This window comes from Physella acuta, unplaced genomic scaffold (genome assembly GCF_028476545.2).
Source record: "Physella acuta isolate Inbredline_101_S28 unplaced genomic scaffold, ASM2847654v3 ptg000489l, whole genome shotgun sequence".
Classification (NCBI taxonomy): domain Eukaryota; kingdom Metazoa; phylum Mollusca; class Gastropoda; family Physidae; genus Physella; species Physella acuta.
In genome coordinates this window covers 599,187-612,987 of record NW_026732008.1, presented here as the reverse complement: position 1 = coordinate 612,987, position 13,801 = coordinate 599,187, and the positions used below count along the sequence as shown (strand labels likewise).

General features: G+C 35.2%; 1 protein-coding gene across 1 annotated transcript; it reads right to left on the bottom strand.

Annotated features, from left to right (window-relative positions):
- Positions 1–4,235: 4,235 nt before the first annotated feature.
- Positions 4,236–6,200, bottom strand: LOC131944337 (uncharacterized). The gene has a single exon (XM_059304893.1). It carries the CDS (start codon positions 6,198–6,200, stop codon positions 4,236–4,238), a length of 1,965 nt encoding a protein of 654 aa, XP_059160876.1.
- Positions 6,201–13,801: the final 7,601 nt, after the last annotated feature.

Below are 13,801 nucleotides of genomic sequence, written 5' to 3'. Positions count from 1 at the left end.
AATTAAGCAAAATAAATAAATGCAGATATATATATATATATATATATATATATATATATATATATATATATATATATATATATATATATATATATATATATATATATATATATATATAGGCTATATGAGTCTCTCGATTGTAAGTAGAAACATAAAACAACTTTCCAGACCATAACGAATAGATACGGATTACAAAAGGGGAGAGTATTAACAATCTCTAAATTTAAGGTAGAAAAGATACAAGCAATTTATCAGATAATAATAGAAAATAGAAAAACAAAATATATAAAGTTTTGAAATGGTAAATTTTAGCAAGCGCTCATATTTGTTTAATATTTTGTGACAAAAAAAAAGAACTTTGAATAAGATGGTATACTTTACAAAACTTGGGAATTTGTATTAAAAAAATAATCGAACTGCTTAAAAGTACCGCATATTATGTAACAGTGCAATGTTAATTAGTTCATAGATATTTCGAGTAAAGGACATTTAACAGAAAATTGTACAGACAACTCTTACTTGTAATGTGAATAACTCTTCAGCACAACCAATATTAGCTATTAATAAGGTTTTGCAGACGAGGCCATATTATTTTAACTCACTCGTTCTAGTTTGAAATCAATTTAAAATAAACCTTTATAAAACAAAACAAACATCGGCTAAGAGTTGCCTGTTGATTATTTTGTTTAAAACAGAATGAAAGCTCCAGTTGGTTTCGGGAAAATTGATTACAAATATACATTTTTGGAATGGTACGTTACTTCAAAAAAACAAGTTTCGCTGTGGGTATGGCTTAGGTTCCATTAATTATGCTGCTGAAAGCTATCGAGGTATTAGGTATTTCAACCCCCCACGGTCAAAAGACTATAAATCGAATTTCAATTGCGGGGGTGCTTAAGAAGAGATTACAGGCTATATTTCATTGTTTATTTCAAACAATGTGTATGCAATAAGGCTAAATATAAATAAAAAGTAAATTTAATTTAATTTAGAATATAACGAGCTGACCCGCGGCGTATCATACGCCTCTATTTAGTTGTTTTATTTCCTACTTTTCAATAATTCATAATTTGTGAATTCGACAGAACCAATGCTGCCACTGAATATAGTTGCTTTAAAAAACTATCAGTAGCTCGTTAAGGACGATAGCCCCCCCCCCCTCCTTTCCCCAACCCATATCCCCCCACCCCCCGTGAAAGCAGCCTCCTCTTAGTTACCTCCCCTAAGTTTAAAATAGTTTCAAACTAAATTATCTGTCCCTTCATAGCCGTCACTAAACCTGGCTCTACGATTGTAAACATTTAGCGTGAACCACAGCTCACCAGACCATGTAGGGGTGGGGTGGTAGGATGCGCGCTTACAGCTTGGTGTTTTCTAGGGTCTCCAAGAAGAGAATTTTATATATAGATGTATCGTACATAATACTTAATTCTGCCATGAAACAGATTTCGTGCATGACATAACAAACATTGTAATCGTGCATCGTGGCAACTAACACCTGACACCTGACATTCGAGATTGTCATTCATTGACAAAACATGCAATACTTTATATTGTTTTCACTGTGTTCTACGCCTGTGTTTTGTGTTTTCATTCCTACAACCCCGGAACTTTAATTTGCATGTAATATATGCATACATGCTGTGTTTCAACAGGTTTTTGCAATACCATTTGACACGTTGTAAGTGAATTCGTAACGCGAGGGTTTAATCCGGTTTTGTTGTATCCCTTTGGTAAGGCACCTTTTAAAAGTTTGTTTTTTTAAGTAGCCTAAATGTTAAATGCACACATTCTCCCTCCAACATTAAAAATTTATGAGATGGTTGACCTATTTCAATATGTGACATAATCTAAAGAACCAGTTCAAACCTGATTGTCCAAAATGCATGTGAAATGAAAATTCATTTATTTCAAGGCATATGAAGAAATAGCAGTCTACATTATGTCCAGCCGACTTTATTGCAATATCTGGATATTGATTAGTTCATGTTTTGTTAAACGATATTATATACATCAATAAATTAGTATCCTACGTGATAAGCAATGTTCATGCATTTGTGACAACAGATGTTGATATTGTTAAATTGGTCCGAAAAACACAGTCAAATAAGTAATTTTTTTCTGTACGGTTACAAGTCTATGTGATCTGAAATGGAGAACATCTGTTAGCTATGAAAGAGAAAGTTAGCTTGTTGGTTATGTAGAGCTGTATTCGTATGTTAGTGTTAGAGCCTTTTAGTAGCACATATAATGACCCCGTTTTCTTTATCTGGGCGTTGCCATATATGTCTTGCTAAAGGGAGGGTGGTGGCATACCCTGAGCCGGAATAGCTTTGAAAGTAGCGTTGACTAAATATGTGGTTTTTAAATTAAATTAAGTAATTGATTCAATGATAATTGTTTTAAATGTTAATCCTAAATGGTTCCCAATTGTATTACTGCAACCATCATTTGTAACACTACTAATACTAGTAATGCTTGCATTTGCATTGAAAAGAAAATCATTGGTTCTAACTTCTGCTCAAAATGTCGAAACAGTGTTCAGGGTACTGTGAATTAGTTTATTTATAGAACTGTTTATGAGCTATTCGTTGTGTTATCGAGCACATTTAGCTGTATCATAAAAACCATAAGGCTTAACATTTATTGTTAAACCATACTTTAATATGTAACATGTGGGCACTCGCCATAGTGTACTTGTTTCAAGTATCACTTTGAAATTGGAAATTTCTAGATTTTTTTTTCTTTCTTTCACTTATAAATATAGATCGATATAATTTGAACGTTTAATGTGTATAAGAGTACCATCATTCAGGGTGACGCGGTGTTTCTAGCTGAGGTGTGTAATGTGTGGTGTGGATGTGAAGGTGGAGCTACCTGCAATAGCAAGAACCTGAAGTAAAATCAGAGATTTATTCAACTAATATGACAAAATCCAACAATCAATCAGGTTTTAATCGCCTTTTTTCAAAATACAATTGAGATAAACAAACCAAACAATGATTATGCCAGCTATGATGTATATTCGATGAGACACGTCTGACGAGTTTCACAAAGTCCCCAGAATTTTATATTTTTCTCTCTTACACAACAGCCAGACATAGGCAATCAAAGGAATTTTTAGTCATAACGTTATCTGGCATATACATATCCCTAGCCTTTGTATAAACGTCGATTTTGTCCATGAACTCCATAGAAAATATATTTACTTCATAGAGAGTTCATTGATAAGTGTAAGTTCTATAACATTATATAAGAACTATGTTCATTTTTCATCTATGAGAGTCCAGCCTTTTATTATTATTCATGCCAGCATATAGCTTTAGTAAAGTTACACCAAATTATTTTTTAAAAACTTTTTAGAGCATTTTCATTGTACTGAAATGCTATCACACGTCAATTATTTCCCAGTCAATATCCCTTTCATAATTCGTAGTATCACTATGCCTATCCACCTCTATTTCCAGATCCGTATCCATTACTGTAACAATATCCCTAACCCTATCCATTTCTATTTCCAACCCGATTCCTCGTTTGTGTATGAGGGTTAATGTCCTACTGAGGTTTGTTAAGTCAGATGGGGGTAACTGATGTGGGTTGGGGGGTAAGGTCCTAATCACTTTATTTTAGTCTTGGCAAAGCGCAAGCAATGGATTTAGGTTTTTCTTATAAATATGTCCGTCTTTAACATGTAGCTAATAGTTAACTTATCAGAAACTGCATCCTAAACAGTAACATTAAGTACCCTAAACTGAAAATTCAGCTTACTTTTCTGTACATCTAAAAGAAGATGTTGTAAGTAATACACAATTTAAACGATGCGCACCATATAATACGGTCATCTCGTTACAAATACACTATACGTATAAAATAGCTTATAGAATTAAAATCACAACTTTTTATTACCATTTATTTTAAGAAATAAAAACATCAAAACTTTTATTCATGGATCACTAGTTAACATGTTCATTAAAAATATGATATTTTTCTAATATTCATATTTTCACATAGAAAAAAGTGTGTAAAATTTGTAATGCTGCTTTTAGATAGAAAAATATGTTAAAACAAGAAAGAATATTAAATAATATAAATTAACTATCAAAAGTCTAAAACCATCTGCAACTGTCTTTCTTTTCCACCCTACATTTTCACATTAGAAATTAAACATGAAAATAAAATTAAATAATTATTTCTGTTCACGAATATGAGTCTCTAAAATTGTGTTTAATTTAGTGTCAGGATTTGACCAGATTTTTACAATAACAGTACGGTTTAACCGTCGCGTCGTCCTCACAGTCCGCCTGCCCGGCGTAAAACGTGAACCTATCAACACTCTCCCCAACTGTTATGTTCTTTGTGTTGCCCTTGGCCAGGTAATTGCCCAAGTGTTGGACTAAACTTTCTTCATCGTCTTTAGCCGTGTAAACTGTACCTTCATAAATAGCTTCCCCTGGGGTTGTTTCTATTTTAACTTTGTACAAATGATAATCTTGTTTTGATAAGTGGGGTAATGTTATTTTTACGATCTGGAGAACCTTTTCAAATTTTAGTTCCACGCATAATTTTATGTTTCTTTTGCCGTTAATTTTTTTAACAATCACTTCTCCGAATGTTTGTGTTGTGCTTGAATTCAAGATCACTTCATCCATCTGTGCTTGGTTGCACAGACAAAACTCCATTGGGATTGGGATGTCTTCACACGTGCGAGATTCTGGTATAACATTAAACAGACTGGTGCCGTGTTTTCTTGGAATTAAAGGGACAAAACCACTTGCTTTAAAATACAACAAGTCTTGTAACGTAGCATGGACGTCATAATGCGTAGTCAAACGTTTTGTGTTTGTTTTTAAATTCGTTTTCACATCCGGGTATTTATCAAGAAACCACTTTGGAAAAGTTAAGATGGCGTATGGTGCACGACTCTCCACCATGCCGTGTAATGTTGAGCGTATGGGACCCCACCTTGGCCCGTGGTCGGAGAACGTGATTAGTAAAGTATTATTTAAATAGCCTTTCTTTCGCAACGTATTGTAAAATTCAAACGTGTGCTCGTCTGCTATTTTTAATTTAGTCATATCGTTATGTGTAATTTTGTTATGAAATGCAAATGCAAAAATTGGCGAGTCCTTATATGTATCGAGTAAACGCTGCACATAATTCAAATGGAAATTTATTTCCGGTTGACTTCCGGCACAGTAATACCCGAATTGCCACAGCTCTTTATCTTTCTCCATGGCAATACACACTGGGTGATTGTAGTACAAGGTGGGCGGGGCTTGAAAACCTTTCTTCCCAAAATGGAAACTCCCAATAGATGGCTGGTCTTCTGTGAACATTGTCTTGTAACCAGCTTTTCTGTAATCCTCCCATATCAAATCAAACTGATCGTTCGTTGTTGATTTATCCCACCATTCTCCCACCTCTGTTTCATTATAACCTGTTAGTAACGGTAACAAATTTGGAAATGTGTTGATACCTATTTGTGTGTACATTGTCATATCAAAAGAATTCAGTTCTTTCATTAAAAAATTATACGTCAGATTCATAGATCTCATATACTGATATCTAGAAACACCATCCATTCCAATCATTACAACGTTCAGCGTTTCTTTAGGTTGAAACATTTTGAGTCGTTTTTTAAGTTTGAGTTTTGAAAAATCTTCACGTCGAGGGATAAGTGCATGGTATGTTTTAGACGTGGTATTAGAGCTGATGTTTTCACATTCAATCAACAAAAATTCCGCTGTATCGGACAGTTTAATGCTCGTGTTGAAAGGCTCACTCCAGTCTCCAAGCTTGGCGCTTCTATCATCCGATGGATGTTTAAAAATTTCTCGGTATTTACACGACACGACGCCTGGTGTGATTCGTGAAACATTGACGATAATCTGGTTTTTATGGAGGTATGTTATATCTGGCGGATATTTGTCACATTTGATAGGTTTGTTGTTCAATCCAGATAATTTCATGATGTTTGGCTTGTAAGGATCCAGTTCTGGAAATACACATGCCACAGTGGCCTCAACGCTGGAATCGTTAGACCAATTTCTCCAACTAACATCTGAAAATACGAAGTATGTGTGTGGAATTGAGAAATTATTTGTATTCGCAAGGTAGACCACAACAAATGATAATGTCAATGCAGCAATTACAATCGTCAGGAAGCTTTTCTTTAACCAGATTCGAAGAGACCCGTCCATCTGAAAGTAAGAAATAAAATGAAATGAGTGCTCTAGTATTGCTTTTTCGTGTCACCCAACACTTAAACAGATTCGTTTGATTAAAATAAAGATTAGTATTCGAACAAGTTTTAAAATAAAGTTTGCGTATAAAGATTAAGTGTGGTGATGTGGTCGAATGAAAAAGTACACACATTAACCTAAAAGCCTCAAGTTCGAATCCGAGTTCAAGTCTTTAGCTTGTCCCTGATTCGACAAATCTCTTATGTGTACGCTAGTGAAGGGAAGGCGGCTGGGCATAATGCTGACAACAATATCCCTTCATATGCCGAGGTACCAGGAACAGGTAAACTCTACTTAACTTGCCCTAGGTACCTTTATGTTTTATAACAAGTTAAATATAGTATGATATGTGTTATCAATTTAAATATTAAAAAGAATACAAATAATGCGAAACGAGTGTGTTTTTGTTACTTTACGCTATAATAAATTTGAATTTAATTTACAATACTATTCAACAACGAGAAAAATGGCCCGTTGAGGAAGGGTACAACGGGCGCTAGGCTGATAGTGCTGTCTCTTTTCTCTAAACTAAAACCAACCCACCCCCCCACACACCACCCCCACCCCCACCCCCCCCGACCCCCAGACACCACCCCCAACCCCTACCACACACCACCCCCACCCCCACACACCATCCCCACCCCCCACCCCCCACACACACCACCCCCTCCACACACCGCCCCCCCCCACCCCCACCCCCACCCCCCACCCCTCCAACCCCCCCCCTCCACCGCCCCCCCCCCCAAAAAAAAAACCATGTCTACCGTCCCATTCAACGAAATATAATTATATACTTTTTCCAGTGTCCGCCCCCTCCCAGAAAATTCTACCCCCGCCCCCGAAAATTTCAAGTACCCCCACCCCTCTCCGGGGAGGAAAAAGTCTGAAAGAAACACTGAAACCAACCCACCCCCCACACACCACCCCCACCCCCCACACACCACCCCCACACACACCACCCCCCCCCCCCACCCCTCCACCCCCCCCCCCCCCCAAAAAAAAAACCAAACATGCCTACCGTCCCATTGCAAGAAAACCACTTTTTAGATTAGACACATTAATTTTATTATAGAGTATCGATGAGGAAATTTCTTTTGAGTTGGGGAGGGGGAGGGGCTCAGACGTTCTTACGCGGGGGGTGGGGCTTCGCCCCTACCCGAAGAATTGTATGCAAGAAACTCTTCACGCAAACCACTTAGATTAGACCAAATTGCCTTTGTATTGAATGTTTACTCGATAATCAATGACGTCATATAACTGTGTGCACTCTCTGGGTTTGAGATTATTTTCTACTCTGTGCGCTAAATGTGTCGACGTCATACTTCGTTTTTCGAATTACTATGCATGTTTTTAAATTGCTTGTCTTTTCTCTAGAGCGTTCTTGTCAGACAGATAGATAGATAGATAGATAGACAGACAGCGAAACTATTATTATAGATATCAAAGGATTTAAAGTAGGCACTTTTTTTACTTCCAGAAGTAGATCCCTTTGTGATCATTAACTCACTTATTTTATTTCACGATGAAAGGCTTGTGAGAAATTACTTTCGTGTCATTCACATTCCGTCTCACATGTTATAGAGAACAGTCAGTTCTGAAAATAGAAAAGTTGGTTATTTTGAACAATTGTAGCAAGTTTTACACGCATTTTATTAGTATCTAGCCTTTGGAATATTGTATGCATTTTGTATCACTGTATATTTAAAAGGAAACTTTAAAATAAAATATCGGCTTAAAAAGTTCGAGTGAAATGAAATCATTTAAAAACACAAATAAATAAAGTGGGAGTGATCTCCCCTAAATTTTCTTGAATATTCTTATATAACACTACGGGAATGGCAACTCGGGACATAGACATGATTATGACGTACGTAAACTTTTTAAAATTGAAGAAAAAAAGAATGCACACCAAGTGAACGGCAAAAAATATGTGTATAATAGTGAGGAATACTAGTACTTTATACATTCATTTGTGTTTTTTGAAAAATCGGAAATAGCGTCAAGTACTATTTACGGTCATCGGAAATTACTCAACATTTGAAAGAAGGCAGATTATTAGATATTTTATTTATATGTGAAATTTTGTTTATGTATCTGAAACAGTACTCAAGTTATAGGCTTTTGAAAAACCAAAAATAGAAAAGGTTCCACTTCCGGTTACCGGAAATCGCTGAAAAGTTGATACAGAACTTCAAACTAGACATAATAGATATGAAATTTCGACAACCTAGTACAACAGTACTCAAGTTATCGTGTTCTCAGACATACAGACATACAGACACACATACACACATACACACACACTTGGTATACGAGAAAGTAAAATCCGAAATTCCACTACCACGCACGAGTGTTGTAGCATAAGGGTTGTGGGCCTTGATTTATGTCACAATCTCGGCCTAGCTGCACCGTTGACGAGGTGTGAATACAAAAGGTAACGTCAGGTGGGGTGAATAGAAGGAGTAGTTGGGTGAACAAATGGTGTGAACAGTGGTGGAACATAACAACCATGACTCCAGACCGCTAGTATGTGTGTGGGCGGGGTGGGGGGGGGAGTCTATTCAGGGAACAACACAAAATAATAAAAAATACATTAAAAAAATAATTTCCAATTTTTTTTTCTTTAATCTTTTCTTGATCGTGGTTTTAAAAAAGAAGTATACTATAACGGTGGTTGAATTATCTTTCTTCGGCAATCCCTAACCGGCGCCATTTCCTAAATAGATTAAAATTGACTACTACACAAAATGTAGGGTCAAAAATTGACAAGCTTTCATGACTTCGTTGACATATTGCTCTCCCCTGAATAGTTGGATTGGAGAGGGAGGGGGGGGGGGGTCATTATACTTTCGTACATTGGCATAAAACTAGTGCAGTCGGACCCCAAAAGTGTGAGAAAGACTGAAGCTATCAAGGGGTCCCAAAGTCCGATCATAGGCTAGCTTAATAGTTACATACATTTATTAAGTAATTTTATAAAATTCCTATAGTAAATCTTTTTTTACTGTTTATATTTATGAAAAAGACCAGTTTGAATATTCTTCCACAGCTATACTAGCTGTGTGTAAGTAGAATAATAATAGCTTAATTCAGAGGCGTCACTATTCGGGGGTGTGTAGTGCGGACCGCACCGGGTGACACCATTTAGGAAGTTGACACTATGGCGAAAGTTGCAAAATGGATAGAAGAAATATGCTTTTTTCCAGTTCAATTAATGATTAGAGTTAATCCACATATATCAGGGGTCGGCAACCTTTTGAAGCGGAAGAGCCAAAAGTTACAATTTTCAAAATTTCCCCGGTTTTAAAGAGCCACTAACATTTTTTAAATTTCAAATATTTAATTTTTTTATTGAGATTATTGGTATTTGTGCAAGGAGCTGGAGAGCAGCATCTTGATATCAAAAGAGCCGCATGCGGCTCGCGAGCCGCAGGTTGCCGACCCCTGACCTATATTAATAACTGACTATAGATAAACATCTTTACTATTAACTGTGCGAACTTTAAAACTATCCGCCGAGGGAGGGGTAGATGTTAGGTAAGAGTATTACACAAACTACAAACTTTAAACAGGAAAAAAGGTTTTGTTGAGTATTTTGAATAATTGATAGGTCAATAAACGACCGAGGCGGGGATGACACCGAAATCTAATAATTTACGATGAAACGATGTTTTTTTCCACATTAATTAATTGGTGGATTAATATAATGTGCGCACAAATAGACGCCATTTGGCAAAATTGGAGGGGGTGACACCAATCGCAACTATATATATATATATATATATATATATATATATATATATACATACATATATATATATATATATATATATATATATATATATATATATATATATATATATATATATATATATATATATATATATATATATATATATATATTTAATATATATCATATATTTTAGGTGTGACACCATGGAATGCCGCCCCAGGTGACACCCGACCTTACGACGCTACTTGCTTAATTGCAAAATAAAATTTGTGAATTTAAAAACTTTAGAAATTTGGTCTAAGGTCTTCAGAAATACTTTTTAATCTAAATTTATTATAACTTACATCACATACCCACCGGCGTTAAAGAAAAAGTCGAATGATATTAAAAAGTATTCTTTTATTTTTTAGAAAATCTTGAGCTTTTCAAACACACCTTACCACGTGTTTTAAAAAAAGGAGCGGCGTAACCTTTGGGTGAAAACTCCGAACAAAAAAGATAACGTCATGAAACTAGTATAGAAACGATAAAAAGAAAACAAAAAAAACAACCTCAAAGCAAATCAAAAGAGTTTTCGCACGCCGTTAAAGCAGACAGTTTGAATACGATGAAATAAGATCTGTAAGCTGATCTGGCGCCATAGAAAGACACAAACTATGGGCCCGAATGGTTTTGTGTTGAGAGAAGTTTGACATGACATATGACCCAGAATATGGAAACGTGGTTCTCAGCATTTTTCTCAGCCTGGACTAGATTAAAATGTAATGTTTCCAATTTCACTACACAGACGGTGATCTTGTTTTAAAAAATCCAACGTCTTGAAATGTATTACACGAAGGCAATGTTTCTTTCAGTCAATTTTCTCCGGGGAAAAAAACGGGGTGGGTGGGGTGGGGAACGTGGTGGGGGTTATATTTAAAACTTTCAGGAGAGGGAAGGGTAGGTGGAAGGGCATTGGGTGAAAACAGGTTAAATTATATATATATATATATATATATATATATATATATATATATATATATATATATATATATGAATATATATATATATATATATATATATACATATTTATATATATATATATATATATATATATATATATGTATATATATATATATATATATATATATATATATATATATACTATATAAGAAAAATATTATTTTATTTCTTCGTCACGGATAAATAGTTATATAACTTATTAAAAAAAAGTTCTCTAGCTTTGTAACTATATATCTCTATATAACTATATATCTCTATACCTATCCATCAGAGTTTCTTCCAAGCATATATTTGAACGAAAAAAATTTTATGTAGAAAATATTTACTTTACTAAGTGCCCGCCCCCTCCCCCACGGAAAATTTAATCCGCCCCACACCCCCCTCCCCTAAAATGAAAAGTGCCCTCCAGAAGAAAATAGTTGAAAGAAACACTGCTCTCTTTCTTTCTACCTCTTCTCTCTCTCTATCGCTATATATATATATATATATATATATATATATATATATATATATATATATATATATATATATACAGAATTGTATTTATGATGTGCTTTCGATATGTAAATTTCATTAGTACACAGCCTTTTTAAACTGAGTTCCTTGCAGTCTTTGCTGAAAAGAAATGCATTTTTTTTTGTAGCCGTCGGCACTCAAAGAATAATTTTAAATTGAAATGTCACCTATGGTTGAATGCGTTAATCCTGTGTTACGTATGCACTGGGCGGTCCTTTTTCATACACTTACATTTTTTTATTGTGAGTTGTTATTTCCTAGCATACGTTGTGGTTGAAGTACGTAAAAACTTAGATTATTGAGTTGCAAGTGGAGAATCTATTAGTCATAGACTATCATTTTCATAGTGATACCTAGTCTATTTTGACATTTAATTTTAAGTTTTTGATATGACTTTTAGTTATATCTGTTGAGAATTTGCATTATATATATTTTGATTAGTTGTTTTAAACCATTACAGCAAAGCCAAAATTATTTTGATATATACATAGATATATAAAAGTAAATAGATATATTTCATTACATAGTAAAAGCCCGTCCCTCACATAAACTTTACATTTATATGATCCCATAAAGCCACATAAAATGTCTCTATACAGCCACATCGAATGTCTTTATACAGCAACATCTTATGTGTCTATACAGCCAAATCTATGTGTCTATACAGCCACATCTTATGTCTGTATACAGCCACATCTAAATGTCTATACAGCCACATCTTATGTGTCTATACAGCCACATCGTAGGTGTCTATACAGCCACATCTAATGTCTCTATACAGCCATATCTTATGTCTATATACAGCCACATCTAATGTCTCTATACAGCCATATCTTATGTCTATATACAGCCACATCTTATGTGTCTATACAGCCATATCTTATGTCTCTATACAGCCACATCTAATGTCTCTATACAGCCATATCTTATTGCCAACTACAGCCTGATCACATTTCTCTAAACTAAATATAGCATATAAATAAAACATCTTAAAAATGTGTCGTATGATCTTAATGTCATACGTGAATTGAAGCTATTTTCTTCAAGTTTAATGTGTACCATTACTTTAATGTATGTCAGAATATTACTCAGCAAAAAAAAACAAAAAAAAAAAACGAATATGTTGGTATATTTAAATCCGATGTGGTTCCCGGCTTTATTTATAGTGAGAGAGGCTATGATATGGATCTTAAGTACGGCTATAGCTAAATAAATCGTGACAGTTTAATGTTGTGTATGTGTTAGGATTATGACCTGAGTTCAGTAAGCGACGAATGATTCGTTTTTTTCCCACGTTTTCTTTAACTTGCTTTCGTCTCTGTTTGTTTGTCTTTCCAATCAAATCTTGCGATCGAAATTTCTGGCACTTCCCAGTTAGCTAGCGCGCTGAAATTTTCAGGGAAGCTTTGTTTTGGATGACATTAGAATATTCAATTGTTATTATTACTAAATTGATCCATGGAAACATTTTATTGAGCATTTTAGACCGCTATATAATCTATATATATAATTCTCCTCTGCGAGCCATTAGAAAACAAGCTGCAAGCGCCTCCTTACAGTCCCCACCCCCACATGGTCTGCTGAGCTGTGGTCACGTTAATGTTTACAAACCGTACAGCCAGGTTTAGTGACGGCTATTAGGGGCAGATAATTTAGTTTGAACCGACTTTAAACTTACAGGAGGTAACTAAAAGGAGGCTGCTTTCACGGGGGGGGGGGGGGGGGGGGGGTGTAGGGTCGGGGTTAGGGGAAAGGAGGGGGGTTAGTGTTTTAAAGCCAATATTTTCAGTGGCAGCATTGGTACTGTCGAATTCACAAATTATGAATTACTGAAAAGTAGAAAATAAATCAACTAAATAGCGGCGTATGATACGCTGCGGGTCGGCTCGTTGTAGTAAAACGTGGGGAAAAAGGGACATAACCCAGTAACTGTAATTTGTGTACAAACAACCGTAACAACTGGTGGCCATTATGGGGGAGACGATATGGTCGAGTGGTTGGGCACACGATTGCTATCCCACTCGAAACGGGTTCAAATCTATGTGTTCTAGTCAGTAACGTATACACACAACGTGTTTTTTACGAGTTGTCTTTTTACGAGTTGTCTTTTTACGAGTTGTCTTCGTTTACCCAAAAAAAAAGTGAAAAGATAAAATCGATAGCAAGATTTTAATGCAAACAAACAGACAAAGACTAAAAAGTAGAAAATAATAAACATTAAAAAAGTTTTTAAAAACCCACGTTTTCTGATTGAACTAAAAAGTAGAAAATAAATGCTATACATCACAATAATGCAAGCGATCACTCT

Bases quoted from the DNA above. Each gene is read 5' to 3' on its own strand.
- LOC131944337 (XM_059304893.1), bottom strand. From the start codon at position 6,200: ATGGACGGGTCTCTTCGAATCTGGTTAAAGAAAAGCTTCCTGACGATT.